This window comes from Labrus mixtus, chromosome 20 (genome assembly GCF_963584025.1).
Source record: "Labrus mixtus chromosome 20, fLabMix1.1, whole genome shotgun sequence".
NCBI lineage: Eukaryota > Metazoa > Chordata > Actinopteri > Labriformes > Labridae > Labrus > Labrus mixtus.
The window spans coordinates 23,077,914-23,105,389 of NC_083631.1; the positions used below are offsets into that span (position 1 = coordinate 23,077,914).

General features: G+C 44.4%; 1 protein-coding gene across 1 annotated transcript in view; it reads left to right on the plus strand.

Annotated features, from left to right (window-relative positions):
- prr36b (proline rich 36b) overlaps positions 1-23,328 on the plus strand; it is a 28,940-nt gene extending 5,612 nt beyond the window's left edge. Inside the window, exons 2-5 of the mRNA XM_061065217.1 lie at positions 10,420-11,145; positions 11,490-11,568; positions 18,876-19,099; positions 19,319-23,328. Coding sequence (XP_060921200.1) covers positions 10,527-11,145; positions 11,490-11,568; positions 18,876-19,099; positions 19,319-22,218 — 3,822 coding nt within the window. The 5' untranslated portion in view covers positions 10,420-10,526 and the 3' untranslated portion in view covers positions 22,219-23,328. The remainder of the gene's footprint in view (positions 1-10,419; positions 11,146-11,489; positions 11,569-18,875; positions 19,100-19,318) is intronic.
- The last annotated feature ends 4,148 nt before the right edge of the window (positions 23,329-27,476 follow it).

Sequence of the window (27,476 nt, forward strand, 5' to 3'; positions counted from 1 at the left end):
TCCAGGTGTCTGTCACACAATCTGTTGCTCCTTTTCACACACACGCCAGCCGCTAAGTACAACAGGAGACACAACAAGACTGGTTCCTTCCTCTCAGCGGGGCCTTTGGTCTGACTCCATTTGTCTTACTGAGCATCCCAGCAGCCCATTTTAACCACTTGAGATCGATTAATAGGAATGAAGGTAATGTGCTCTATTAAGCAGTTCAATTGGCTATCAGTGTGCCATTGGGAGGTGGCTGTTGTTGTTTGTTGGTTCCTTGTTGTCTGCAAGAGGTAGATCTGCTAATAATGGGAAACAAAAAGCCACCTTTGTACTTCAAGTTTCAACTCACTCCTTTTCTTATGTGTATTTTTAGTTTGCATGTAGGAAGACTTGGTTTGAAATGTCAGAAAATGTTGAAATATGACATTTTCTTTGTATGTTTTATTGTTTGATTTGCCTATGATATCTGAATATTGTTCCCTTTATTTTTCAAGCGCAGAGAAATCTGAGTAGATGATTATAATGATCAGTATTTTTGTCAGTGGTTTATGTTCGTTGATACCATTTAATGAGCAGTGAATGTTATGCCCCAGGTTTGTGCCTCCAAGGCTACATCAGTTTGCCCTTCCTTATGGTTAGAGGTTAATTGGGCTGAATGTAGTCTAAGGGCACTCACACTATGCAAACAGTACTGTGCCCAAGCATGTTTGACCCCTAAAGTCCATTTCGTTAGTGTGAGTGCTCCTGTCAATGCTCAAGCATGGTACACCTCTCTTGGCCCTGACACGGATAGAAGAGGTGTGCTTCAGCACGCTAAAGTTGCTCATACACGAGCACAAGCACAGGTACACAACGTGAACATGAAGTATAATCGATCAGTTTATGTAGGGTTAGACAGCAAGGACTTATCTAGCATTTTAGCTTTAAATATGCTGTATAAGTAGATATGATGGCAGGAACATACCTTCACAGTACAGAAAATATTTAAAAAGTTACAGCATCAACACTGTGTGTAAAAGAGGTACATTTACTCAGTTTTCTAGATTGACTGTTTTGGGGGAGCCCACACTCTCCCCCTCTTGGTTGGGCCCACCCCTCCCTTCTGTCCCTCGCTCAGCCCTCCCACAGTTTGTGAGGAAGGCCATGGAGCGCAGCGAGCTTTGTTTAGAGTTTATTTGTGTGCAGGACAGAGGAGTTTTCCTGACCTCAGGTCGGGGGTGTTTGTGGAATGTGAGAGCTGTGATTAGCATCAAGTTGATGGAGGCTGTGGCAACTCTGGTAACTCCCAGCTGGATTTAACTGGGTGCCATGTACTGGGTTTGGTGATGAATACCAAATTGTAATGTGATGATGTCCAGTATGAAATATCTTAATGGAGGACGACATCCTTTTTTTTTGTTGTTGTTGCACTGCTGCACACAGAGCAATACAACCAACAGCTTTCAGGTATAAATGCTTGTCTCAAAACAACCACACATAATAACATAATACAAATCATCACCTGAGACTGACAATGGCATCATCAGATGACCCTACACCAGTCTGTTACCATTAGATCCTTGTGTCTGACTCTTTGACATCACGTCAGCCTTTCTCTGCCTACATCCTCATCAGTGAAATGTTTTGTAATAATAAGCCTCTTGTCTTGTGGATTGCTCTTTGAGGCCTCAGTCTCCTCCAGAGATCAGTAGCTGTAGTGATGTGTGTTAAAGCTGAGGCAGAGGCGGTGGCATAAAGTAACTAAATCCCACTAAATGTTATGATAGAGAGTCAGTGATGATGGTAGAAGCGACTTTGGGTTTGCTGTGACCCTGGACCATTTTTACATAGCTCCTTTGGAACTACAACATAATTCCCTTAGATGGGATGATTTTATTTGTTAGCGTAGGATCTGATAACATTAATGTCCTCATTGATTGCAGATTAAACTCTGTACTTCCTGTAATCCACCTGTTCAAACAGTGTACACCTGTGGGTGATGGTAGATGATAAATCTGGCAGTCTGTCGCTGGTGTCTTGCCCAGATTTAGCAGAATAAATGAAACATTTGAGAGGAGTACCACTGCTGCCCATCTTTACTTTAGAGTCAGATTTCTTAGAAGTACCACCTTCTAATTGTTGATATGATAATGCATGTAGTGTTACTGAACTGGTTTCCACAGTTTTAACTAAAGGTCATTTCTTTATTTACACTTGTGTTTTTAAAGATAAGAAGATTTTTCTGTGGTTGGTTTCATTTGATCATACAATGAAAGCCATGGGTATAAGTATCTATAAGTGGGGTGGAAGGGTTGACTGAGACTTTTGTTAAGATTCAGAGTGGGTTGAATGGACAATCTCAGGCGCCATGCCAGCGTGTGGCATCTTAAGTCTGACATTTTCCTCCTTGCAAAGAGGGGGAATGACACACACAAAGAGACCGACATGAAAACAATCCATCTTATTTTATCTTCTCTGGTCACAAATAAATCTGAACTACTAAAGCTGCATTTCATTTGAGTCCTCTTACATTGGACCACTCGCCTGCGTGTGTGCCTTTTGTGCTGTGAGCCACAAAACCGTGAATTATTGAAGCAGTGCTACTTAAATCTTGCCGAGACGTTCTCCTCAAAGAGACAAGTTTGAAAGCTGTCGTGCCGTTTTACATGTTAACAAGTAAGGAAGAAATACAAGCTTGTACAAGCAATGTTTGAATATTTATCCCAAATATTGTATGCTGTATGTATTATGTTTTAAAATGTAAACTATTGTTATAATGTATTTATTAAAAATATGAATTGAGAAACTCTTGTTCTTTTAGGGGAGAAATTGGATCATTGCGCATAGGAAATTTTGTCTTCATTTATTAAGTGAAGTCTATTCTAAATAGTTACTCAAGCAGTGTCAAGACCATGTTATTATTTTCCTGCTTTCACGTTACAAAATGTCCCTTATAAACCTACCCTGGCTGTGTCAGAACATCAACGGTTAATTAGCAGTGTCGAGCAAACATGGCAGTTCGGTGTTTCTGCTTACTGCTAGTGGAGATAAAAACACGTCAATTACAGGGTCAGAGGCCACTGAATGCTCATTAAAAACGCCTCCAAACACAAGACAAGACCCTCCAGTATCCTCTCCTCTCACTGCAAACGTCTCCGCTCAAACCACCTTCTGAGTATTTGTCGTGTCTTGAGTCATTCTACAAAGATTGCCCGGATTCATTTCAGCATCGGCGGAGGGTAACTTGGGCCACAAACGCACACTTTCTTTTTGCATCTTTTCTACCATCCCTCAACCGACCCACCCCCACCTCTCCGTCACTGCCTCCTTTCCCCACAATGCCTCGCTTTGACTACTATTTAGAGTAGGCCCCGGGGATAGAAGACGGCTCACAGTATGCACATGTGTGTGTGCACACAGTTGTATACTGTGAAAGCAGAGCTGGCTCTTTGCACAGATTCATGCATGTTTTTGGACGGTTGGTTGGTTGAAGCGAGGGAATGAGAGAGAGCACTTTGATTTAGGTCTTTGTGTTGAGGAGGGGAAGAGTCTCTTGTTTATAACCGACAGTGATGAGACATGAGCACACACCGCAGCCTTTAAGCAGATTTGACATTAACATTTAGCTTAATAACCCTCACTGCAGCTTCTCAATTTAATTCTGCATAATGATTCACAGATAGCCTTTAAATGTGGCCTTTTGCTGTGAGCACTACTGTATTCTAAACACACACACACACACACACACACACACACACACACACACACACACACACACAATGGTAGATTGTACTTGATGTAAAAAGGGGGTCAAATTAGCGGTTTTCTGTTAAAATATGCTGATGACCTGATTATTCAAGAGCGGCATGTTTGTGTCTAGACAGTGAGAAAAGCTTAGATCCCTCAGCAGAGTTGGATGCCTTCCAGTTATTGACAGTATAGGCACCATCACTGCTGTGTTTCAGAGATACACACACACACACACACAAGTGAGAACACACACATTTTGTTGACATCCCGGTGTGGGTATTAAGGAGGGATGTTGCCTGGGAGGATAATCTCACCTTGCAGAGCTTGCCTGCCCATTATTAGCTTAGTGCCAGTTCAGAGTTAGAACAATAACAACAACAGAAATAAAACAGACTGCTCTTACCTAAATGTATTTTTTCATCTCTTGGTTGCGTCCTATATAACGGTGCAATGCAGCCGCCACCATCAGACATTGCACTCGACCTGACTCAGTTGAAAATTCACCTCCATTCATAGTGTATTGCAAGCTGTGCCGGGAAACATAGCGACACTGACCGGGCTGGCAGCAACACTTTTTACTATCTTTTCTCCCTCGTGAAGTCACAATTCTGCATTTGAAGAAAACAATGGTATGTTGTTCAGTAGATAAAGCTTATGGAGTGCTGTTTTGATTAAAAAGACTCAATTAAAGACAACAAGTGACCAGCGGAGGTGGGTAGTGCGACTCTCGGGCAGCTGGTCCGTATCAACATTACAATTCTACAATTCATTAATCAGACGCTTTTGTCCAAAGCGTCAACATCAGCGATTAAGTACAACACGAGCAAGGATCTAGAGACGAGTAAACAACATCTCGATATCGCACGCTGAGAGCTTAACTAGTACTAAACTACTTCTTCTGTTGCCAGTAAGAGTGCAAACTACACATGGTGAAAACAGAATAGCTGCACATTTTGCGACTAATATCCCGTATGTCACAGCAATATAAGTAAAGATCATTTAAGTGTTATTGTGCCTGGTTAACACCTATGAGAAATACAGATGGAAAAAAAACAATATAATTTACCGTAATTCAGTACAAACAATGACTGTTATTTTTCAGCTAGTCTATGAAGTCATTTTAAGAGAATGGACCCTTATCATCACACAGAATGTGCTCCGAGTGTGCGTAGTCGGGTGTTTTTGTCCTTCTGATCCCTTGTTTTTAAACCATTGTATTTCTGTGTTTATGTGGCTGTTCTTTGTTCTCAGTGACACTTTAGTTCACCATTAAGGCTTGCAGAGAATTTGGAGTGGGACTGTTTGGAAGCTGCAGCCGCATGACTTGGACACATTGTGAAGGCCAACAAACACATTTTAGCGAAGTCAATACATTCAGAGTTTTACAGTGAAAAATCTGCCAAACCTGAAGAACGCCGGGCCAAGCACTCCCACTCTGTTTTTATACAACTTAAAATTTTTTTACAGCTATTGTTTACAGTTGAATACTGATTACAACAACCGCAGCCTGAGGAAGTTATTGTCTTTCACATCCTTTTGCGTCCAGGCCGCAGGAGGTCAGGAACGCTGACTGGCAGCCTGGTCTGTGGTAGCTTGTCCAGAAATCCTCTTCAGATTAACTATTTTATGTTCTTGACATATCACACATTTCACTTTTCCTAAGTGTTGGACCTAATGTAGCCGACACGACCATCTGTCTGGAATCAGCTGCTGCAAATATCCACTGACTCACAAGCCATTATGTATCGGGTCATTGAATACACTCTGTCCCTCGTGGTTTGAACATTTAATTTTACCGTGAGATGGATGGCCTAAATAACACAGCTATTTTTTTTTTAGATATTCTAAACATATATATGACCTTAAATAATTTTTAACTTTATTTACAATAACAATATTTAGATGTATGGGGTGCCCATCACCTAGTGGTCATTAATGCTTGCGCCCCATATACGGAGGCTGAGGTCCTCCGTGCAGACCCGGGCCCGGGTTCAAATCCAACCACAGTGTAATGGCACCTGTAGTTATGTAATCTTTTTGTAACCCCCTGAATAATCCAACACAAGCGGCTGTAGTAAAGGTTCCAATGAACCAGCAAAACATGTAATCCCTAATTGAAGCTGCTTAGTCGATCTTGGAGGAAACTAGAGCTTTAACACTCAGCTCAGTGTTTATATATATATCAGTGTGAATCAGGAGGTTGACAAAGGGACGATTTCTCAGCAAAATTGTTCTTTCAATCAATCAATCAATCAATTTTTATTTGTATAGCGTCAACTCATAACAAGTTCTTTGATAAGTAGAATAAACAATATGAGAATTTTAGCTAGTTATTGTTTTTGTTTGGGTTTTTTTCAAGCGGGAAATTTAGAGAGAGATTGTGGAATGACATGCGGGAAAGTAGCCACAGATAAGATTTGAACCCAGGCCGCCTGAAGTATAGGCCATCAGCAACCCATTTGTAATTGTTTTAAGATAAATCTTACAGCCTAAATGGGCTAATTTATAATTCTTACATGTCAAGGTGTCACAATTTTGGTTCTACATTGAAAATACATTGAATCAACTTTCAGCTTTGAAAACTGAAACCATCAGCAGGATCAACAATGTTTCAATATGTTCTTCCCTTCACCCCTGCCTTCATTTGCAGAAACAATAAGACCAGTTCAACATGACAAAAATCCCCCTGCTTTCGTTTGTCTATCAGTTTTATAAACACATTTACACACTCAAAATGTTTAAGTTTTTAACAACTAGTCTGCTTTATATTGCTGATGCAAGGCCAGATTTAGGACAGTAAAGTGCTGTATTCATGTTCTGCTTTACTGCTACCCATTTCTGTTTTCTGCTTTCTGTTCCTGGCATACTTCCACATCCTGGTGTTGTGTACTTTTAATTCCAAGTACTCTGTTAAATAGCCTTATGGTGAATTTTGGCGAGAGAAAAAACAAACACAAATCAAATCCTGGATATCTGGATTCTGAGAATCATGACAGCACTGCCTTTTAAACTCTCACTCAGGCTGTTAAAGTGAATCATTCACAATCTCTTTAAAAACATGTTACAGCATTAATGGGTTGAATTTATGGAATAAACTGGGACAACAATTACATGTTTGTCTTGAGCCTTAGAAACAGAAAGTAAAGGTGTAAAGGTGTCAGTGCAAGGGCAAGATTCGTTCTGGCAGCAAACCAACGTCAAATTCATAACTGTCATTTGTGTTTATTTGGCCGCTGCACCAGTATAAGTGTCTGTGTGTCTTGAGTCCTCTCCACCTCCTGTTTCTGGGGAGTGTAGATAAAAAAGTACATTCTAGCTCTGGTTCCTTGTCTGTTTATACTTCAACCGCTGACTGATGGCTGTAATGACGAAGCACGAGCAACAGAGATGTGCTATCTCATCTCACAGCTGTCTGAAGACTTGCAGGAGAAAGAGAAATGCTCTGCAGGCTGTGGCCGTGCAATCAGGATTTATCACTTTCTCTCTCTCACACACACATATGCACATAGATCAGCAGTGTGAGGAACTTTGGAGAGGAACAGTGAAATTTACTGCCTGGCAGCCAGATGCTTTAGTCTGCTGTGGGAATCCGTAACATGAGAGTGTAAAAGAGGAGAATTGCAATTTGACATGTTTCCTGGTTCACGGCCGGGTTGAATCAGGTCACAGTAGTTGTGTCTTTACTGCGTTGAAGTCAAACATTGGTGTGTTATTGTTGGGTTTATTAAGTGGATGGAGATTAATGTTTTAAAAAAAAAAAACATGACACTCTCTGTGTTCTCCTGCAGTAAGCCCCCATTCATTCTGTGCTACAAGTTATTAAGAATAACTTAATGTGATCTGCTCCAAGCTCTAATCAGATTAGTGACTAAACCTCTTTCTAATTTTTCAGTTTGTCTGCTTGTGTCTTTGTCCTTCCTTTCTAAGATGTGTGTGTGTAAAAGGCAAGGAAGAGACACGATGAGAGAGGAGTGAGAGAAAGAGGAATGTAACGTAACTCGACATCCATGCTTCAGAGCTGTCATTTTAAACCAACGTCACTTAAATACTATGTGTGGCTCAGCTGCATCAGCTGGCTATTGTTTTGTCAGAGCCTACTTCTGTAAATCTGCCGGATTACCATGACAATTTATATCATTAGAGTCTCTATAATGCAGTGTCACACTTGTCTCTTTTATTCATCTCTGATGCTCAAAAAACATTCATGAAGGATACACCTGTGTAACTCGTCTCTCCTCTGTTACATTTAGGGATGCAAAAATCCTTCAGGATGGCTTAACTGGGTTTGGGGGAGATTGCAAACTAGCAGCCCCAACCAATATTAAAATGATCCGAGATAGGGCCCACCGCATCTGATTGTCTAATCCTCTCCTTCTAAAAGTATTTTTTCTTAAAATGTTCGATTTCCAAACTCGTGGTTAAAAAACAAACAAGCAGGCATGTAAGATAAGCAGCCGTGCAGAGTTTTTATAGAACAGTCTGATCTTCAGTTTTCTTTGTAATACACCAACGCTTAAGTGTTTTTGCACAATATCACGTGGAGGCCTTCAGTGCATCTTTAAGCTTCTTTACAGGGCTGTTAAATAAATGTGCCAGAAATACCTTGAAGTTGTGTAACTTCTTACAACTCCTTGTGTAATTTGAGTTCATAGAGTAAATTAATGAAACGATGATTCAAATTGTTTTGAGACATAATTGAAAACCGTGTCAACCATCTTTTTACCCTTCTTCTCTGCATCTCTTTTCTCCCTGCCTCACTCCCACCAGTGTCTGCTCTCTCTCCTTTAAGCTGTGACAGGTTGTGGGTTGAAAAATAATTAAATGAACTGGCATTTAAAAACCCTGTGTGACCGAAGGGTGCGGCACAAATTGCTACCAGTCACCTCCCTCTCACCCTCTTTGCCTGTTTTCGTTTGCAGCCTGTTGCATTAGCTGAGTGTATCCGGTCTTGTGTGTTGTTTGGAATACATGGTTATTTCCTTCTCAGTTTCTCTCTTTCCCCCTCTGGCCCTGCTCAGCTGCTCCGGCCATCTGTGCAATGGCAAACAGAGAACAGAGGGATGAAGGGGGGGGTGGAAGTGGAGGGGAAGGAAGATATCGAGGAGAGAAGAAAGGCAAAGAAAAAGGAAGGATGAGTGGAGAATGAAAGACGGCCTTTTTGGCATGTAGGGGTTAAGTTTAGAAGATGAGTAAAGGACGATGGAAGAGGGAAAGAAGAGAGTGCAGACATGTTTTCCAGCGGCATTAAGATGATGTGTGTACTCCTCTAGAAATAGGACAGTGAGGGTGTGCATCCAAGTTAAGGTCAGTGGAAACTGGGATGACTAGTGATGTCTGGCTTTTAGAGTTATACTAGCTAACATCAGCCAATAGTGAGCTCATTTTATGTCTTGTTTTTTTCCTGTCTCCTTTGTCCCACCTCCTCTCACTGTTCCCATGCTCCCCAGGCCAAGCCTCCTCCTCTGGGCCGGCCTCTGTGTTGCCTCAGAGTCTTGTCTCACCACTCCTCGTCCTGCACAGTCGGCTCCTCGCTCTGTTTATAAACTCTGACAAGCCAGTTTCCTGCTACTTCCCCTCCCTCCTCCCTCTCCGCCTCTCTCTAACTTGTAAAAAAGCTATCTTTTAACCTCTCATCCTTCCGTTTCAAAGTCCCTGAGGAAACAAACTTGGAGACATTTGTCAAATATTGATGCAGATATTATGTGACAGCCCATATTACAGATGGTTGCCCTTAGCAGGCCTCATATGCTTCATGTCCCAGTTCTAGTCCTCAGTTGCTCATGTCTCTGACTGCTCAGTTTGTGGCCTGTGAGTCAAACTGTCTTCCCGACTCTGGGTTTTTTGTACATGCCTTGACCCACTTAACAAACACATTCAAGCCTTTTTCCCACCTCACCCTACATTTCTTTTTATAGCCATTTGGACTCATTTTATGAAGCAGGCTACCTTCGCTTTTCTCTTCTATGTGCTGCTCAAAGGTTGCGTGTCTTTACATCATTGCAGGTGGAACTTTTTAGTTCATATACTTGTGTAAGCAATGTGCATGCACTCCCTGAAGTGTACTATCCCGGGGAAGTAGTCTGCCACATGAGTGACTCTGATGCCATTTTATTCCAAAGAAGAAAAATAACCCGTCACAGCTACACTGGCCAAATGTGTCCCTGAGCTTTTTAAGTGCCACAGAGGGGATCTTTTGCCACTGCACTGACATCAGTATTGAAATAAATTAAGGCTATTTGTATAATGTGTTTATTCTTTCTGTCCTCCCAGCCCCTCCCTCTGTGGACTATGAGGCAGAACATGCATTCAACTCCTCTTAAAATGTGTTGATCCCTTTGTTTATGTACAAGTTTCCCTCTGAGCACGAATTATGAGGCTGTAATTTATTTTGCATGGTTATCTTTCTTGTGTGACGTAGTCCTCTGTAGGCTTCAGGCCTCTCCAGGGTTTATGGTGAATTCTGCTCCATGTCTTTCCTACAGCTAGTTTGCCCTTTAACTCTTGGACTCCTGCACGAAGATATTTCTGTGTTTCAGTGTGTTCGTGTGCGTGTGTGCTGTCGAAAGATAGAAGTTAAATCTTTATCTTACTTTCAGAGCTAACAACATTCCTGGAGGCTTTGTGCTCTGATTGGAGAGACAGCAGACTGCTCTTCATGTCTGATCTTGCTGTTGACTGACTATGTTGTACTTTTTCTCTCTCCAGACCAGACCTACCTGTCTCCAGAGATCCTGTAGACCTGTGGCCATCCTGTGAGATTTAAGTAAACCAGCCCTGCCCCGCAGAGACGGACCACTACCACTCAAGGGGAGATGAAGCCGGATGGGGTTACCACGGCAGCGCTGGAGCCAATGGAAACATTGGAATCCAATCCAATGAATGAGGCAGCACCTGCCGCGGGACAGGAACCCAACCAGGCAGCCAGTCCAGTAGAGGGGGGCGGGCCACAGCAGCCTGCTGAAGAGACAGGCCAGGTGGAACCACAGCCAGACAAGGCCAAGGACACCCCGGCTGCCAAGACCAGCAACAAGACTGCAGGAGACCCAAAAGCTAAAACTGCCAACAAGACCACGCCCAAGGCAAAACCTGGTACCAACAACCCAGCCAAGACCACTCCTGGCTCACGGACCAACACACCACAGAGCCGCCTGTCAAATGGCGTGTCCAAACCTCAGACCAATGGAGTGCCAAAGAAGACTCCACCTGCAGCAGTCAAAAAGACCACCCCCACTCCCATAAAAAAACCAACAAGTACAACCACAGCTCCAGCACCTAAGAGCAAAGTGGGTGAGAAGAAAGCCACGGGGGAAGCCCCAGCCACCAATGGTGCAAAGCCGATGACCGGAACAACAGCAGCAAAGAGGACACCATCCACGACCGCTAATGGTGTCAAAACCGGCAGCACCCAGGCTGCTGCCAAGAAGCCTCCAGGTTGGTGAAAATGTCATGATGAAACAAAGAGTCGAGGTCAGTTAGCAGCAGAAGTGTAAGTCAGTGAGCAGGCATTCATAGTGAGCGAAGCATGAAATGTTTTCACAGCTCTAACTGTAATGAGGAGTGTTCAATGTAATGTGATGACATGCAGATAGATGCACATGGCACGGATTCAGCACATATATTAGACATGCCAGAGTGGCTGCTAATCTACACATGCATTTGCCCTAGATCCTCATACTGTATGAGACGTACGTCTGCCTGACCTACATCCGGGGTTATATGTCACTATATTTTAAAACTTTTTATTCTTCCTCTCTTCTTCCTGTAATCTACTCCAGCTCCCAAGCTGGCCGCTACAGCTTCCACCAAGCCAAGCTCTTCGGCTTCACCCAAGCCCCCTGTTTCCAAGACAACCAGGTAGGTGTGACATTTGTGAAGAATTGAAGCCACACTCAAAAGTGGCTGAAAGAGATTTCTTGTGTCTGTAAATGGTCCTCCTCTCAGACGTCCATCAAGCTTCTCTTATAAAAGCCTTTCTAATGAAATTTTAGCTTGGAAAATCAGCACTCGAGAACAGGATCAAATCTGAAGCAACTGACTAATAGATTAGAATTACAATGATTAAGTTCAGCATTATAAAGCTCCTCAGTGCCAGTGAGAAGCCGTTGGTTCAAAAGGCTTCACTTGGCTTCAGGTTCAAAGAAGACCCTGCTAAAGAAAAAAATACCCTTGAGAAATGATAGACAATGATCCTTCTCATAGAAGCTTTGGAGGGCCGGGTTTAAGTAGGCCAGCAAGCAGCCAATGTCAGAACAGGCCTTGGAGGAATGCCTCGCAGTGTTTCGGCAGAGCAGGCACTATACAGCAGCATTATTAATAAAACAAGTTTTGGGTAGGAGTGCGGTTTGGAGAGAGGAAGAGCTGCTGACAAGAATTATCTGAGAACGAGTGAATGTAAATGAATGTTTTTTTAATTCTTTAGAAGGAGGGTGTGTGTGCTGTGAGTGTTTGTGTACAACCAGGTCAGCATGTGTTCTTCACCTGAGTCTCACTGCATGCGTAGTGTTGGGTACTGAGGTGGTTTAGTGATCAAGGAGGCCTTTGTATGATACAGGGATGATCCTGATCAGATAAAGCCTCTGGGAGCTGTTGACTGTTCCTTCAGCAAGATCTTAACCCGCCTTCCTTTTCCTTCCGTTTGTTTTCTGTTTGTAAGAGAAAAAGGCCTCTTTTGTCCTCAGTGCTTTGCCACCATGTTGCATGGTATGATGTGATACGTCACCATGATGATATCAGAACCCCTTACGTCAAAATGTGGACCATTGTTCCCAAGTTTTCACTCTTTTCCACCTGACAGAAAGTATTTTAGGTCCCCGCCCTCCTCCACACTCCATGTGCCTCGAGCAGCAGCTGGATTGTGGAGATTACACACAGATTACAGCTTTAATGGTTGATGTGCAAACATCTAATTAAAAATAATTACCTAGGGGCATGTTTATAATCGCCACTTTAGTACAGAACACTCTTTGTGCAACCTCTATGAGCTGTGGTCATGTCATTCATATCCTCCCTCATGTTCCACTAATTTTCTGTAGTTAATAAATCCTGCCAATCTACAAAAATATAAAAATACCATACTGCAAGATCATTGTTGACAAATGGACACTATCAGAGGTCAAATCAACATTGGCACTTCTGCCTTTTGCTTGATTCTCTTACCAGGCGATCACTGCTCGGTCCTCACCGCAGTGTTGATTCAACTTTTGGTTTTTACCACTGAAACGCGGGCAACGGGTTCGTCCTGCTCAAACTGGCTGCTGCTGAAAATTTGCTTAAGATGAAGGGAAGTATAAAAAAATCAATCGTGGATTAATAATACGACACACACATGTAGTAGTTACTGAAGATACAAACTCTTCTTATTAAGTTGGGGATGAACCGGTCTCTACATCCTGTGTTGGACCTGGAACTGTGTCATTCCAAGTCAGGCACAAAAAGAGCGCCTTCTACTCTGACGCCTGTATTTGAGAATGTATTTAACATTAGATGCAGTACTTTGCGTTGTTGGTGTGTCAGATTTAAACAAGGATGGAGCAGCAGTAGACCTACATCTGAATCCCCTTGAGAGAGCTTCAACCTGATGAGGGGCTCCTCTGACAGCACCATGTACCCTTCTAGGCATACTTTGTTAAAGTGTGTGTGCGTGTGCGGCATTTGTGTATGTGATCTGCTTTGACAGGCCCATAAATTTTGGCTTTAATTAGATTTTGTCCTTCTGCTGCCTCACTCAGTCCTGACTTAGGCGCAGCTATCAGCAGAGTGGTGGAGAAATCAACGGACACATTTACTGCCACATCAGGCACACACCCTGCTCCCCCTGTTACCGTCACGCACACACACGCCTGCAGTGGGTCTCACAATTCACTCAGTGTTCCTCCAAGGCCCGATTGATTTAATTCCATCTGCAGCAGGTTCCAGTTATCAGACAAATAAAGTGCAGAGCAAATGCAGTTCACTAAGTGCCATCAATCTAATTTACAAACAGAGTGGTTAGTTCCTCCTGTCCAGTTCAAGGTTTCAGCTCAATTAAATTTAGTTTTTTTAAGTTGTTGCTGTCAGTTAGTCTTCATTAAAGCTTTTTCTCTGCCTGTCAGTTGAAAAAATAGAAAAAAATTGTTAAAAAAATAATTTAACGAGCTTGAATTCTTTGATCATACACTAAGTTATAGTTAATTAGTTAATTATTGTAGACTTTTTGATGATGCACTATCGATTTTGACTGTGGATTAGAGTCTATATACAAACAAAGGTGAATATGTTTATATTTAAGTGTGTGTGTGACTGTGTGGGCAACCGGACAACTGCTGTTTGAAGCCGATTGCCTACAGCAAGCGGCTTGTGACAGGGAATGTTTGAGCCTGATTAGTCTGCAAATGGACAAAGTGGAAATCCTTATATGTTGTTTGAACAGGATGCGTGCGGTGGCGTATACCAACAGTATGTGTCCGCTTGTGTGCATGAGTTTGTACCAATTCTTGCCTTTTTTTTCTCCAGCTGTGCAGATGATTTGTGTCCAGTGATGCACTGATAATATGGCTCTGCTGTGCGGCGTGCAAACTGCCCTACAGGACAGGGAAGCCCGCTCTGCAGCTATTATATAGGTGCTTCGATGTGTGCATGTATGTGCTGTTCACATGCGTAGTAAGATCAGAGCATGTGTGTAATTAGGATGCAGAGCATGTTTTCTTTTGCTGGTGTATTCCTCAGCATCATGTGGAGGTAAAGGGGGAGGGGAGGTGTACGTGCGGTTAGCCGAACACGTGGTACAGGCACACGTGCTGCTTAGCGGCTTCCTCCTGCCTACCCTGCTGTCTACGGATTCAGCAGAGTGGTGTGAAGGAAAAATGGTGGCAGTGGAGTATAGGAGCTATGTGTCTAAATAAGTCATGTGTCCCTGCTGAGCTCCCGTCACTGCTGCCAAAGGTACATAGAGTGTGAAGGCTGTACGTGCAGAGTGTGAGAGAGAGAGGGGCGGAGGTAGGAAGAAGAAGCAGAGGGTATCTCTGTGTGACACAGAGGGGAATATTGCATGATAGTAGATCAGAGGACAGAGGAAGGGTATTGAGTCCACAGAAGGAAAAAGGGCGGTCAGGTGGTTTTCATTTTTGCCATCTCTTCCCTGCCACCCCCTCAGCCATACATGTTCTCACATTAGTCATGCTGTTTTCCTCGTTGATGGCCCCTTGGGGGACGATTCATTTTTATTGCAGTGACTGAGTGCCACCCTCCTCATGATCTAACAAATTACTGCTGATGTAATGGTCCAGCCCTGGTGTGTGTGTGCCGAGCAGTAGTCATCATGGTCCGTGCCTCAGACACCGTTTACGGTCCAGCATGATGCAGACGACATGTTGCGCAGGCTGTAAATCTTCTGCTCTGGGTGTGGCCGACGGCTCTGTGATGCAGTCTTTCTCTCTGCTGTGATTTTATAGATGGGAAGCTGCAGAGCCAATTACCAAATGGGCTTAATGGAAATGAAACTCAAGGAGGGACGGGTAAATTGACAGGCGGAGGCGTACATGTTTGAATTTGAGACAAAGGTTTAAGTGTGGAAGGGTGTGTTGGTGGGTGTGCTCACTGGTGCTGCAGGGATATGACCGATATAATCCATAATGGATACATGGCTTTGTGGAGAACATCTTCTTTCCACCAGTCAAATTATTAGAACATAAGATCAACATTCACATACAGAAAACATATTCTTCTTCTATCCTTTATCGCTTAAAGATCCTTTCTATAGTTTCATCGTTACCTTGCAACCTGTGTTGTTACCTTACCATAAAACATTTTAATGTGAGATACTGGCTTTGTGAATCTTGAGTTGGCATCATTATTTGGTTCTTTATATTTTGTACAGTCCTTAAAGATATGATCTACTGATAGTTTGACCTTCTTTTGTCCTTTCCAGTTTTATTCCACCGAACATTAAGACTTGATTATAGTAGATTAATAACTTAGAATATGTAAAATAGACCTCCAGGGTCTGCTCTGTCTGCAAAATATTTCAACAGGCGGGTTGAAAGGAACCAGCCAGCCGGCCAGCAGAGAGAGGAGGGGCTCTGATCATGTTCATTCAACAGTAAAATAACTAATGTACCCCTCAGTCACAACACTACCCTCTCCACTCTAACCATCATGTAGCGCCTGCCTTCATATTTATGAGGTTTAATTAACACAACATCATCTATAATCTGCTGCCTGTTCTGAGAGGAGGGAGGTCAGTCCTCCACAGTTAGTCGACTTTGCTGCAGGGAAGACCGCCTGCTCAGCTCCTGCTTACTCATTCCCCCTGTTCACAGAGCATCTCATTATTTAAATCATAGCCCGACTCTGTCTTTAAACAAAGCAGCACCAGCAGGCAGCCATGTTTTTACACACAGAAACCCTCTCTGGCCTGCGATTGAGGAGGCGTATAGATGCAATAAAGCTTAAATGTTATAAATGACCCCCGGGCGAGTTAGGCAAACTTTAAATATTTTGCTGTATGCCTCAGTGCGCCTGTAGCAACAACCCGTCATCTGATTGTTCGGCTCCACTGCATTTCTGGGCTGTCTGTTCAACATTTGCTGTAACCCCAATTTGATGTATGTTTTGTTGTTCCTCCCAGAAAAGCTTGCTGAAATATACAAATTTAAAAACACACATTTTTGTCCAGCTACAAGCTTCCCACTAAGCTTTCTTGAAGAAGCAAAGTAGCATCGTTTAAAAGACAACAATGAGTCATTCTGTTTTCTCTGTCATTCAGCTGACACAGAGCTTAAGTACAGAATAAATGAACGCTTTAAATAACTTGAGCATCAATGCATCACTGTGTCCAGAGTCCGACATTTTCTCAGCTGTCAATGTTGTTAAACAGAGCTTCTTCTGCTGTGGCCTGGTCTCTCAAACACTATAATATGATCTTACTTTGCAGATTTTCCTCTTTAATAAGCAAGAAGACGATAATATAAGATAATGTGTAATCAGATTAATATCATCCACCCTCCTTTTCTCAGTCTCAGTCTCCATCTTCCTCTCTCCTCCTCCTCTGTAGTGCTCTCTAAAGAAAGCTTGCCTTTTGGGATTATCCACATTCCTTTTATCAGACAGATTTTTAGTGAATGCTCTCTCCAAATCTCCCTGCAGCATCTCTAAAGCCAGATTCTGTAACTTTATAATTCTCTCCTTTCTCCCTGTATTTCCTTTCTTTTCTTTCCCTCTTGAAATGAGGCAGCACAGATTCAAACACGAAGCTCATTTTCCCTTTTCACCTTTTTAAAATCTTGTTCACTGCAGGACAATGTTAGGATTAAAATCTTAATATTTCACTCACAGATTCCAGAAATAAGCTTTGAGCCCAGCGCTTTAATGTGGGTGTGTCCTCATAAAGAAAATTAAGAAGAGATTTATTATCTGCTCAGATTTTTTCCACTCATTTAATCACTTAAAGGTATTTCAACCTGACGCAGCACGGCAGTGCAGCCAAGGATTAGGTGCAACTCTGGCCTCATGTCACCAACGTGCCAGTTGAGGATTTTATCACTACCTGTTTCTTTTAAACTGTCTATAACAACAGTGATGGGGCCGATATTGGGGAGAAAGAAATCAGATACCGATATATCGGCCGATATCTTTTTTAGTTCTATGTTCGATCTGTAGAAATAGAGATACATTATTTTAATAATCATACCTGGGTGGCCTCTCTGAAGATCTTCTATGTGTTGGAAACACTTCATTATTGAAAAGTTACGAACCATTCGATGACATCATTATGTGATGGGCTGTGTTTTGCAAAAAGAAACCAAAAAAGCGATTACTGGCAAATTTGTTCCACCTGGCTTCTAATTTTTCAGTGAACACAGTTACCTCTGAACAAAGTGAATCAGTGCATCGTAGATGAGACTGTTAGTGTTCTGTGTTGCCTGCAGGGTTTTAGTGAAACATGATCCAACAATGCCAGTATCAGTTACAGTAACATACCTTTCACTACCCCAAAGCTACATTTAATATGGATCAACTTTAATAACTAGTTTGAACTTTTAACCGGCCACACCTCTCCTGTGTTGCCACCTGTTGCTCTCTGCCTTTAATCCCATTTGGTACACCTGAACTGTATTCCATTACATTTGCCAGGTTGTGGATAGCACGCATTACGTCATTGCCCTTACACAATGAGTTTGCTTTAAACACAGCTCTCGGTTCCAGCTGGGGGAATCGGAGGAGTTATTTCTGTCCTCCTTTCAGTATAAAAGATTAACGTGGACCCAGCCACCTTCACTCTCTCTCTACCTCCCTGTTCTCTTTCTGCCAGTGAAAGCTCAATTCTTTATTTAGAATCAGGCAGTTAGTGTGGCTCGGGCCCAGGAGATTGCACAGCCTTGGCAGGAATACTAGATGTAGGTTACTTCTCTCAGATGTGACAGAGAAGCCGACCTCCAGGCCACCAGAGCAGACAGGCTGATGCATACTGCCCAATGAGTGGGAATAGACAAGACATCAAGGGCAGGTTAGAGCGAGGCTGGGATGCCTCTCCAGGGTCGGTCGTGATTCACCTCCCACACTGCTTTGCTTCATACATAGACCCTCAGGGGAGTTAGTCATGGGGCCATGGGAGGGTGAAATGTTGTTGCCAGTGTTTCACCAAAGAGAGAGTTGAGTTTTATTTGATAAGGCCCGATGGCTGTATGGGCCCAACATATACACTATTTAATGCTTCACTAGACTCCCTGCATCATCACCATCTCTGCTCATGTTAGAGCTGTTTCTCAGCATGCCCTCTGGCAGCAATGTGACATTTTAGGTTTTTTTGCCCCCTGTCAAAACCATCTTGAGACACTTCACCTCGCATGTGGCCAACCAGGACACATCGGGAGAGACCTGATGTTTGTCCTTAGCTGTGAAAGACTTGACACCTCAAAAGCTTGAATTACCATCAGTTAACTTAATCTGTCCTGTATTTGAATTAGGGGAATCTCCACCATACCATTCCAACTTGCATGCTATATGTCCCTCATGTGGTTATGTTCAGAGTAAGGGATGTTCAATTATTGCACAAGTAAGACTAAAGTAGACCAGTGTGAAACAAATCTTTTTTTTTTAAAGATGGCATGTTTCTCTGACCCAGATCTGTATGCTTTAATGCCTCTCAGCATTTCCTAACTTTATTCCTTTTCTTGTTCCTCCAGGCCTGCAGCTGGCTCGTCAGCATCACCTCGCCCTGCCACAGGCTCAAGCCGCCCACCAACGACCAGTACGATTAGGAGCTCCGTCTCTACACCCAAACCTGCCGCCCCTAAAACCTCCGCCACTGCTGCGAAGCCTGCTGCCTCCAAATCAACCTCCACTACCCCCTCTGGTGGCAAACCTCCAGCATCACTAACATCTAGAAACACAACTCCCGTCAAAAGAGGTACGTAAGAGAATTCATGTGCAGTGTGTGTTTTATTGGGTGCACATGGTCAGTTTTTGTATTTGTTGCTGATGTTATTGATCAATATATCAATAATATATCAATATTTTGTGTATGTATCATTGGAATGTTACACTTCCATTTTTTTGCTGTTCTTTAATTTAATGAAGTTTCATTACTTATTGTTGTATCCTTTTCCTGTGATGTGATTCCCCACAGATGTCACCAAATCAGCCGCTTCAGGGGCCAAAAAGCCTGCAGAGTCCCCCCTATCTCGCCCATCCCCGGCATCAAAGTCGGCTAAACCGGAGACTCCCAAATCGGCATCGAAATCAGACGCCGCTGCCAAAAAGCCTACTGCTAGTAAGGCTGCAGACACAAAGACACCAAACCGCCTCAAGACACAAGACGGCAAGCCCACACCATCCAAGGACGCTTCTAAGACCCCCGCCTCCAAAACCAAGACCTCCAGTCCCAAGAAAACTGTGGGCAGCAGCACTCCAACTCCTGTCAAACGTGGCCCTAAAGCTGCAACCGCAGAATCAGGAAAAGAAGCTGCCGCTGCTGTCGCTGCTGCTGCAGCTATTGCTACAGCAGCAGCTGTCATCGCCAGCCCAGGGGAACCAGAACCTACTGCAGAAGTACCTCTGAAGCAGTCTGCTGAAGAAGCTCCAGAGATGATGTTCTGCCAGACCGAAGAAAAAACCATCAAACCACTCATTGCACCAGAGTCAGAAACAGTGCAACCAGAACCTATACAAGAACCGACACCAATACGTGAACCAACACCAGAACCAGAGAGAGAGATATCCCCTCTAGAATCTCTGTCTCAGCTGTCAGATGTGGAGGATAAACTGGTCCCTGAACAAGCCCCTGACATTCAGCTGCCAGCCCAGATGGACTTTAAATTTGAGGACAGTGTCAACAACTCAGTTCAATCCCTGGGAACTACTGTCATGTCTCCTCCCTGTTCTCCACCAGGCCCCGTTTCTCCTGTTAGAGAGCCACAGGATGCCTCCTCTCTGCTGGACATGCACATCCAGTCTGATCCCTGGGACAAGAGCCCATCCCACGCTGCAGCTGACTTTGCTCCCCAGAGTCTGGTCAATGTGATGGATTTCCAAACAGAAGAGGAACACGAGAGTAGCGAGGACGAGGACAAAGAAGAGAAGGACGACCTGTTGATGCCCGCCTCCTACACAGCTCCTCCTGCAGATGCTTTCAGTATGTTAGCGCAGCCGCAGTCTTTAAGCGCCCCCCTCATGGACGATTTCACGTCCAGGGACCTGATCTCCCCTCATGAAAAGGAGGAGGCAGTGGAGAAGGCTGATGAGGAGATAAATGAGGACGATGACGAGGAGGAGGAGGATGAAGATGAGGAGCAGAGGAGACTGGGGCATCAGCCTTCATCCATGATCACTGAGATGAGCACGTCTCAGCCCTCCGAGGAGTTCCAGGTCCGGTCTTCAGCGTTCGGTGGTTCTGCCGGTTGGCACGGCGACGACCTGCTGTCCGGGATGGACTCGGAAGACGTGAGCAGCTGCACCAGCAGCCGGCAGCATGAGATGTCTGACCTCAGCAGCACCCAGCACACCGCCATACTGGAGGGCACCCAGAGCTCAGACGCCCTGGTCGACTCGAGCCTCCGCGGCTCAGAGGGAGACGGCAACCTCATGGGATCTCCCAACGTGGAAACCCTGGCAAATGAAGAGGAGGAAGACGAGGACGAGGAGGACGAGAGGGTGGATGATATGGACTTGAGTTCAGAGCGAGTCGAGGAGCAACAGAAAGTGTTTCAGCAGCGGGATCAGGAAGACGAGGAGGATGACGATGTGGAGATGCACAGTGAGGGGGTGACGGAGAGCTGTGGGAATGTAGATGAAGATGACTTTAATGAGGAGGAGCGTTTAGACAACCTTAATCGATCTGGTCCTCCACCCTGTGTCCCCCCCACCTCCTCCTGGGGACAGACCAACCCTTTCGCTGACACCTGGGCTCAACCAGCCTCTCTGCTGGCTGTGTCCTCCCCCAGCCCAATTTCTGACCCCGGAGCAGCTGAATCAGAAACTCCCACCCTGTCTCCTGCTCAGAAATGTTTGGACAGCAGCGCCCCTTCCTTTGCTCTTCAAACCGATGATGAGGTGAAGAGCTCAGAGCCGGAGGAGGATCATGTCCTGTTCGATGCTCCGGCCGTAGGTGTGTCCCAGCCAGGTGCTCTGAGTGGCCCAGCTGCTGCTGCCCACAGCGGCAGTGAGACAAGTACTCCAGAGGATCTCAGGGACTATGACAGCAGTTCTGGGGTGGAGTCTCGCTCTGACAAACAGCAGACCCCAGTGCCCGCTCCAGTCCAGCCTGACATGGAGCAGGACCTTGGTATTCACCTGGAGAAAGGGGACGGAGAAGAGGAGGAGGCTGAGACACTCCCTGCTGATGAAGTCCTTGGAACAGGACCTCCGACTGCTCCAGCATCCGCCCCGTCCTCCCCCTCCACCTCAGGAGACGAGGCCAGCGACACAGAGGGTGAAATGCAAATAAATGAGCCGGACGCACCGGCCATGATGGATGAAAGTGCCGGATTTGAGAGCCCACCTCCCGCTCGCAGTCTACCTGCTCTCGACGAGGACGAGGAATCAGCAGACACGGCCGTTGTAGAGGGTGAAGAGGACGGAGGTGGGACCACCCCTCAGTCCGCCAACTCTGTGGCATCTTACGGCTTCGACTGCACCACATCCAACTCAAACGCTCACTCGATGGCTGAGAGCTGCGGGAAGAGTCCGGGGATCTTCTCCCTGGAGAACGAGGAGCAGCTGCCCGAGGAGGCCAAAGACCCCTCCCTCATCAAGGAGCTGACCCTGCCATCAGCTGCTGCTGCTGCCCAGGCAGAGGACCTGCTGGGCAGACCTGTGGACCTGATGCCTTTTGGCCATCCGCCCAGTCTCGATGAGCACCACTACATGTTCGGGGGAAAGATTGCAGTAGACCACCTGGAGGAGGTCGATCCGTTGGAGCCCAGTCGTCACCTTGAGGAAGACGAATCTGCAGACCCCGGCGACAGCCAGCCTCCGTACTACTCTACCATATGTGATAAGACTGATAGTTTTCTGGCAGGTAATGTATAAGTCCCTCCTATTACCCCTGGAATGCACCTTTTCCCCGCAACCCCTCCCCCTTTACCTGTTATTTGTTTTCTCTCCAGTTGGGTTAGATGGCTTAGAGAAAAAAAAAGGAGAGCAAGATTGTCGGAAAAGATTTTAAAAAATGAACAAATGAGATGGAAAAAATGACTGTAGCAATTTTTAATTGAAGCCTCCCTCTTTCATACTGTTCTGAGTCGTGGTTACGAGTATATGGCTTAAACTCCTTTATGTACAATAGTTACTACCATTTTCTAGTAGAATGTTCTTTTTAAGTAACACTGCATATCCTGTAGCCCCTGATGGGGTAATGACTGATTGGTCCGATGTGACTGAGCTTTTAAACCAAGAAAAAAAAAAAAAAAAACACACCGATGGATTGAAATGGACTCATTGTGTATTTATCCTACTGTTTTTACCGAACAAATGTCAATAATTTTTTTTTTTGTATTTGCTTATTTGTTGTTTTTTTGTTTTTGTTTTTCTGTTGAAACCTGGTCCTCCCTACCCTGTGTACACAAGCTTCATGTTCAGCAGCACCATAGCGATAGTCAAATGCTCTTTTTTGAAGTTTGTGTTCTTGTTTCAAGACTTTTAGCTATCAAAATAAAGGCTAGATATTAACACGGCTTTTGGGCCCTGGCAGATTTGTGGAGGTAGTTAATGGGAGAATTAGATTGCAGTTGGTGAAGTTTTTAATGTGTGCTTCAAGAGGTTCTTCGCTCTTTGCATAAGTTGTTCAGGTATATAACGTGCAGTCAAGTACAGTATGTGTTTCAGGCATTTGGTTTTTAAGTGGCTAAGCTTCAAGCCTCAGTTAGCTGATCATCTGTGTTCAAGAACAGACTTAAAAGTAGCCTTTTATTTGTGATGACACCCTGCGATTCCCTCGACACTATCAGAGCTTTACACTCACTGAAACCTTTTCCTAGTGGGTGTCTGCTTTACTATTTCAACAGTATATTGCATGTTTAACTAACATTAAGACTGTGTACTATCTTGAATTTGAAACAATTCTACACTAGACGTGTTCATAAATGAATGGTTCACACTAGGTTATCTTTCAAAATTCCATTAAAACATCATTGCAAGGCATTTTGTTCCTGTTTCTTATTTTCCCTATGAATCCAGCATGCCTGAACTTACTGTCCTCGTGTTCAAGTCTCTGTGTATTGTATGTTTGCACAACTAATTTCCCATGGCGTCTCCTACTCTTCACCATGGGAATAACCGCTAAACAGGCTGTGATGCAACAATCTACAATGGTGTTGTGTCTAAAATGGAATTTTGCTTGAATCAAAGAGGTTTTTCCGAATGGTGTCCCAAGCTCCCCGTTCTCCAGCATGCTCCGGTTCCTCCAGAGTTTCCGATCTCACACTAGTCGACCAACATCACATTGAGACCACATGCTCAGCAGGTGGCGCTCACTTAAAGGTACCCTGTTGAAGTTTCTTGAGATGAGCATTCACGATGTATTTCTTTCACTAACATGTATTTCAAACCTGGGGAATGTTTGCATCCAACAGCATTTTGATTCAACACAGTCTTGGTTCTCCCTAAAAAGGAACTGCCAATGTTATACATCTTTTCTATAAGTGTTTACTGCTTACTGTTACTGTTTACTGCATCTATCTCTACAGATCGAACATAGAACTAAAAAAGATATCGGCCGATTTATCAGTATCTTATTTTTTCCTCTTCCTGATATCGATATCGGCCCCAGAAATCTCATACCGGTCGGGCCCTAGTTGCAAATCAAAGGGAGTAAAAAAAGTTCCTCTCAAAGGTTTTTAAGAAATGCAGTCGTCTTCAGTTCTTGCAGTGAGAACACAAGAGAAAGGGGCGGGGTCTGTCAAATCTAAATAAGAACTAAGAAAAGCCTCCCCAGTCCAACATCACGTTGTGTTTGCTCGCTTGCGGTCTATTTCTTCTTTCATATCTTTGGTGCATTGCTAGGTTTAATGATGTATCTCACTACCAATCAAAGATCATTCAAAAGAGATTTCTCACTAGCACTCATAGTGGTCAAAAACATCCCTAAAGTTAACAGCTTAAAGATCACCTAAACACTCTGATGCAGTGGAACATTCCTGTTGTCTAAAGAACGCCTGAATGCATCTGAATGTTGACGCTCAAGAAGACCAAACACTTTCTTCCCTTTCATGTCCTCCTCCTCTGACCTGCCTGCTCCTTCTTATCCAAACGCTAAATGGATAAAACACTCCACCCCCCATCGGATGGTTTTCTAAATTGTTGATACATTCATTAGACTCTACGGGTCCAGTTTCAGGTTGGGTTTAAGGACTCGACTCAGTTTGGAAACAAACATCTTTAGCTTTAAGGGGTACCTTTAAAAAAAAAAAACAGTTTCTGTTCTGTTTTTGTCCGTTGAATCCCCTCATGTTTCATGTGTCTCTGCAAACACCTGTCGTCTGTATCGTTCTGCGTATTTATGGCTGATGTCCTGCATGATGATCGACACTCACAGAGGACCAAGCAGCAGTTATTAGTGTGGCACAAATGTACTAAAGTTTACATTATTATGTCAGGGAATTATTGCAATGAAAGGAAATGCAACTTCAGAGAGAAAACATAAAGCAGAATGACCTCATGTTTTGTTCTTGTTTCATGCATTGTAGATTCAGTATCAAATATTCCTTTGTAATGGATGTCACTTTATTTTGAGAGTCCCTTTTCTTTTTTTGTTACACCTTCGCCCTCTTTGTCAAATGTCCTGAACCCTTTTTCTTCCTGGTCCTTGTCGTTGTGCCACCCCGTTCTGTTGGATGCATGCATCTCTAACGGACGCATCAAGTGATGTTGACTGTCTCACAGGAGACAAGAAGACGGATGCAGCGGGTGAAGCGAGCTCACAGGAAGACAACCAGAACCAGAACCACAGCACCACTGTCCCCATAGCCAACGGCCACTACTTGGCATTAGTCCCAGGCAACAGGAGGCCAATTGATCGGACTCTTGAAGCTCATTTTGCTAAGATGGCGACCCCACCCCCTCCTTACATAGAGCCCTGCATTGACAGAAGTGCTGGTGGAGAACAGCTGAGGAGGCTGGAGCAGCACCAGGAGAAGCTGAAAGAGATGCAGCACCGTCAGGAGCAGGAGAGGCAGAAGAGGCAGTGGCTGGAGGAGGAGCGCCTGAGGCTGGAGCAGCAGAAGCAGCTGGAGAAGCAGCGCAGGGAGCTCCTCCAGCTTCAGCTGCAGCAGCAGCAGCAGGAGCACCGGCAGCGCAGGCAGGTTCTGCAGTGGCAGCTGGAGCTGGAGCAGCAGTATCGCATGCAGCAGAAACAGATCCAGCAGCAGCAGCAGCTGAGGAGGAGCCCGACCGGAGTCATGGTGTCCCCGTCCTCCGGTCTCTGCACCATCTATGAAGCCATGGAGACCAGCGACGAGGAGGACGAGGCCAGGGGAGGGGGGAACAGGAACACACAGCTGGTCGGGAAGAGGACGACGTCGTCCCAGATCGTCTCTCAGGATTTCCAGAGGCAGCTACGTCCAGTTCCTCCACAGGAACTCGAGTGGAACAAGAAGGTGGACATGGTGCAGCAGCTCATCAACCAGACCCTGATGCTGTCTGGAGACGGAGGCTGCCCTCCTCTCCTGCTCCTCCCTGTGGGGTCGGGTGGCACCTTAAGCCCATTGGAGAGCAGCATGTGGCCCAATCTGCTGCCTCAGTTCAGCCCTCCCGCCGCTACAGTCACCTCCGTCAGCAGCTACTCCCCCGACAGCCAGGGCAGCACGCCACCTGGAGACTGGACCGTGGTGGAGGTGGAGACGCAGCACTGAAGACAAATAATCAACAAGATGCTCGACCAATTAACACATCATTACATAAAGTAAAGGAATGCTTCTTCATATTAGGAAATAATTCTTATTCGCTTTTTGGTGGAGAAAAGAAAACACTCATGTCTGAACATTTAAGATAAAGCTTAAGCCAGTTAGCTTAGCATAAAGACTAGAAACAGACAGAAACAGCTAGCTTTGCTCTATCCATAGTTGACAAATGACAACAAAGTCCTTATCGGCTTTTCTGCCGCTTATTTATTATCTTTTTTCAATATTTTAGTTACTTTTGAATTGATTGTCTATTACACACAGACAGTAAATATTTTGATATCAAATTGGTAACAGTTTTTTACCTCGACCTATACTGCAGACAGTCAGTAGGGGGAGCTCCAAATGTTTTGGCTTCACTTTAAGCGAGCTGTCATGTCGTCCATCTTTTTTCTACAAAGGTAGGCTAACCGTTACCAACTGTTTCATGTTTTTATGCTAAGCTAGGATAACCGACCGCTGGCTGTAACAACCTTCTCGTTCTCCCAAGTCCACCAAAAAAAAAATAGAAATCCCACAAAGCCAAATATTTTTTTCCATCATGCAAATGCACTTCATTCAAAGATGAACGGTCGAGAGTGACTCGTATTTATATAAGAAGGGAGTCATATATTATATTATTCATATCTTATATATGCAGTAATGTCTGAAGCCATGAAGGGATTTTAAATGATGAGTAGCAATCACTTCACAATCTTTAATCACAACTCATCACATGACCACCAGGACTGACACAAACTGATTTCATATCTGGATCTTTTTTTTCTCACTTGGACAAATACTCTTTAGATGCACCGTGTCATTGATTCCTCCCACCCTGACGTGCACATCACAAAGTTTAACCTTTAGAGCATGTATCCGCTCTTCATTATCACTCCTCCTCCGCCTTCTTACACTCTAACTCCCTTAGGAACACTCCACTGTGTTGCTTTTGTTTTGACGTCACGACCAGATACTGAGACCAAACGTTGGTCACGCTCTCAAACGAGAGATAAGCTATGACAAATTGCACTTGTTTTTGTTTCTATTTGTTGTGAAGGTTGATGTTTTTATACAGGTAAGTTAATAGATTTAGATTTTTTTGTGCACTTTTTAAACCCACAATCCTCTCAGAGAAGTGTGAAAAAAATATTCAAAACAACCAGTTTGAGTGTGTTGTGTAATGCCTTGTATGCAGATGATACTGTGATTTACCCTCCTACCCCCCCCCCCCCCCCCCCCCCCCCCTCCCCCCACGCTTTGTTTCCCGTCATCCGCTGCTCTCTTTGGTCAGTAAATGTCGCGGTGACTTCACTGGACAACCACGTTTTCATGGACTTAATGGAGTTGTCAGTCATGGAGGAGGAGGAGGGGAGTCGGGGAGAAGAAGGCCCTCCTTGTTCTGTTGCACAG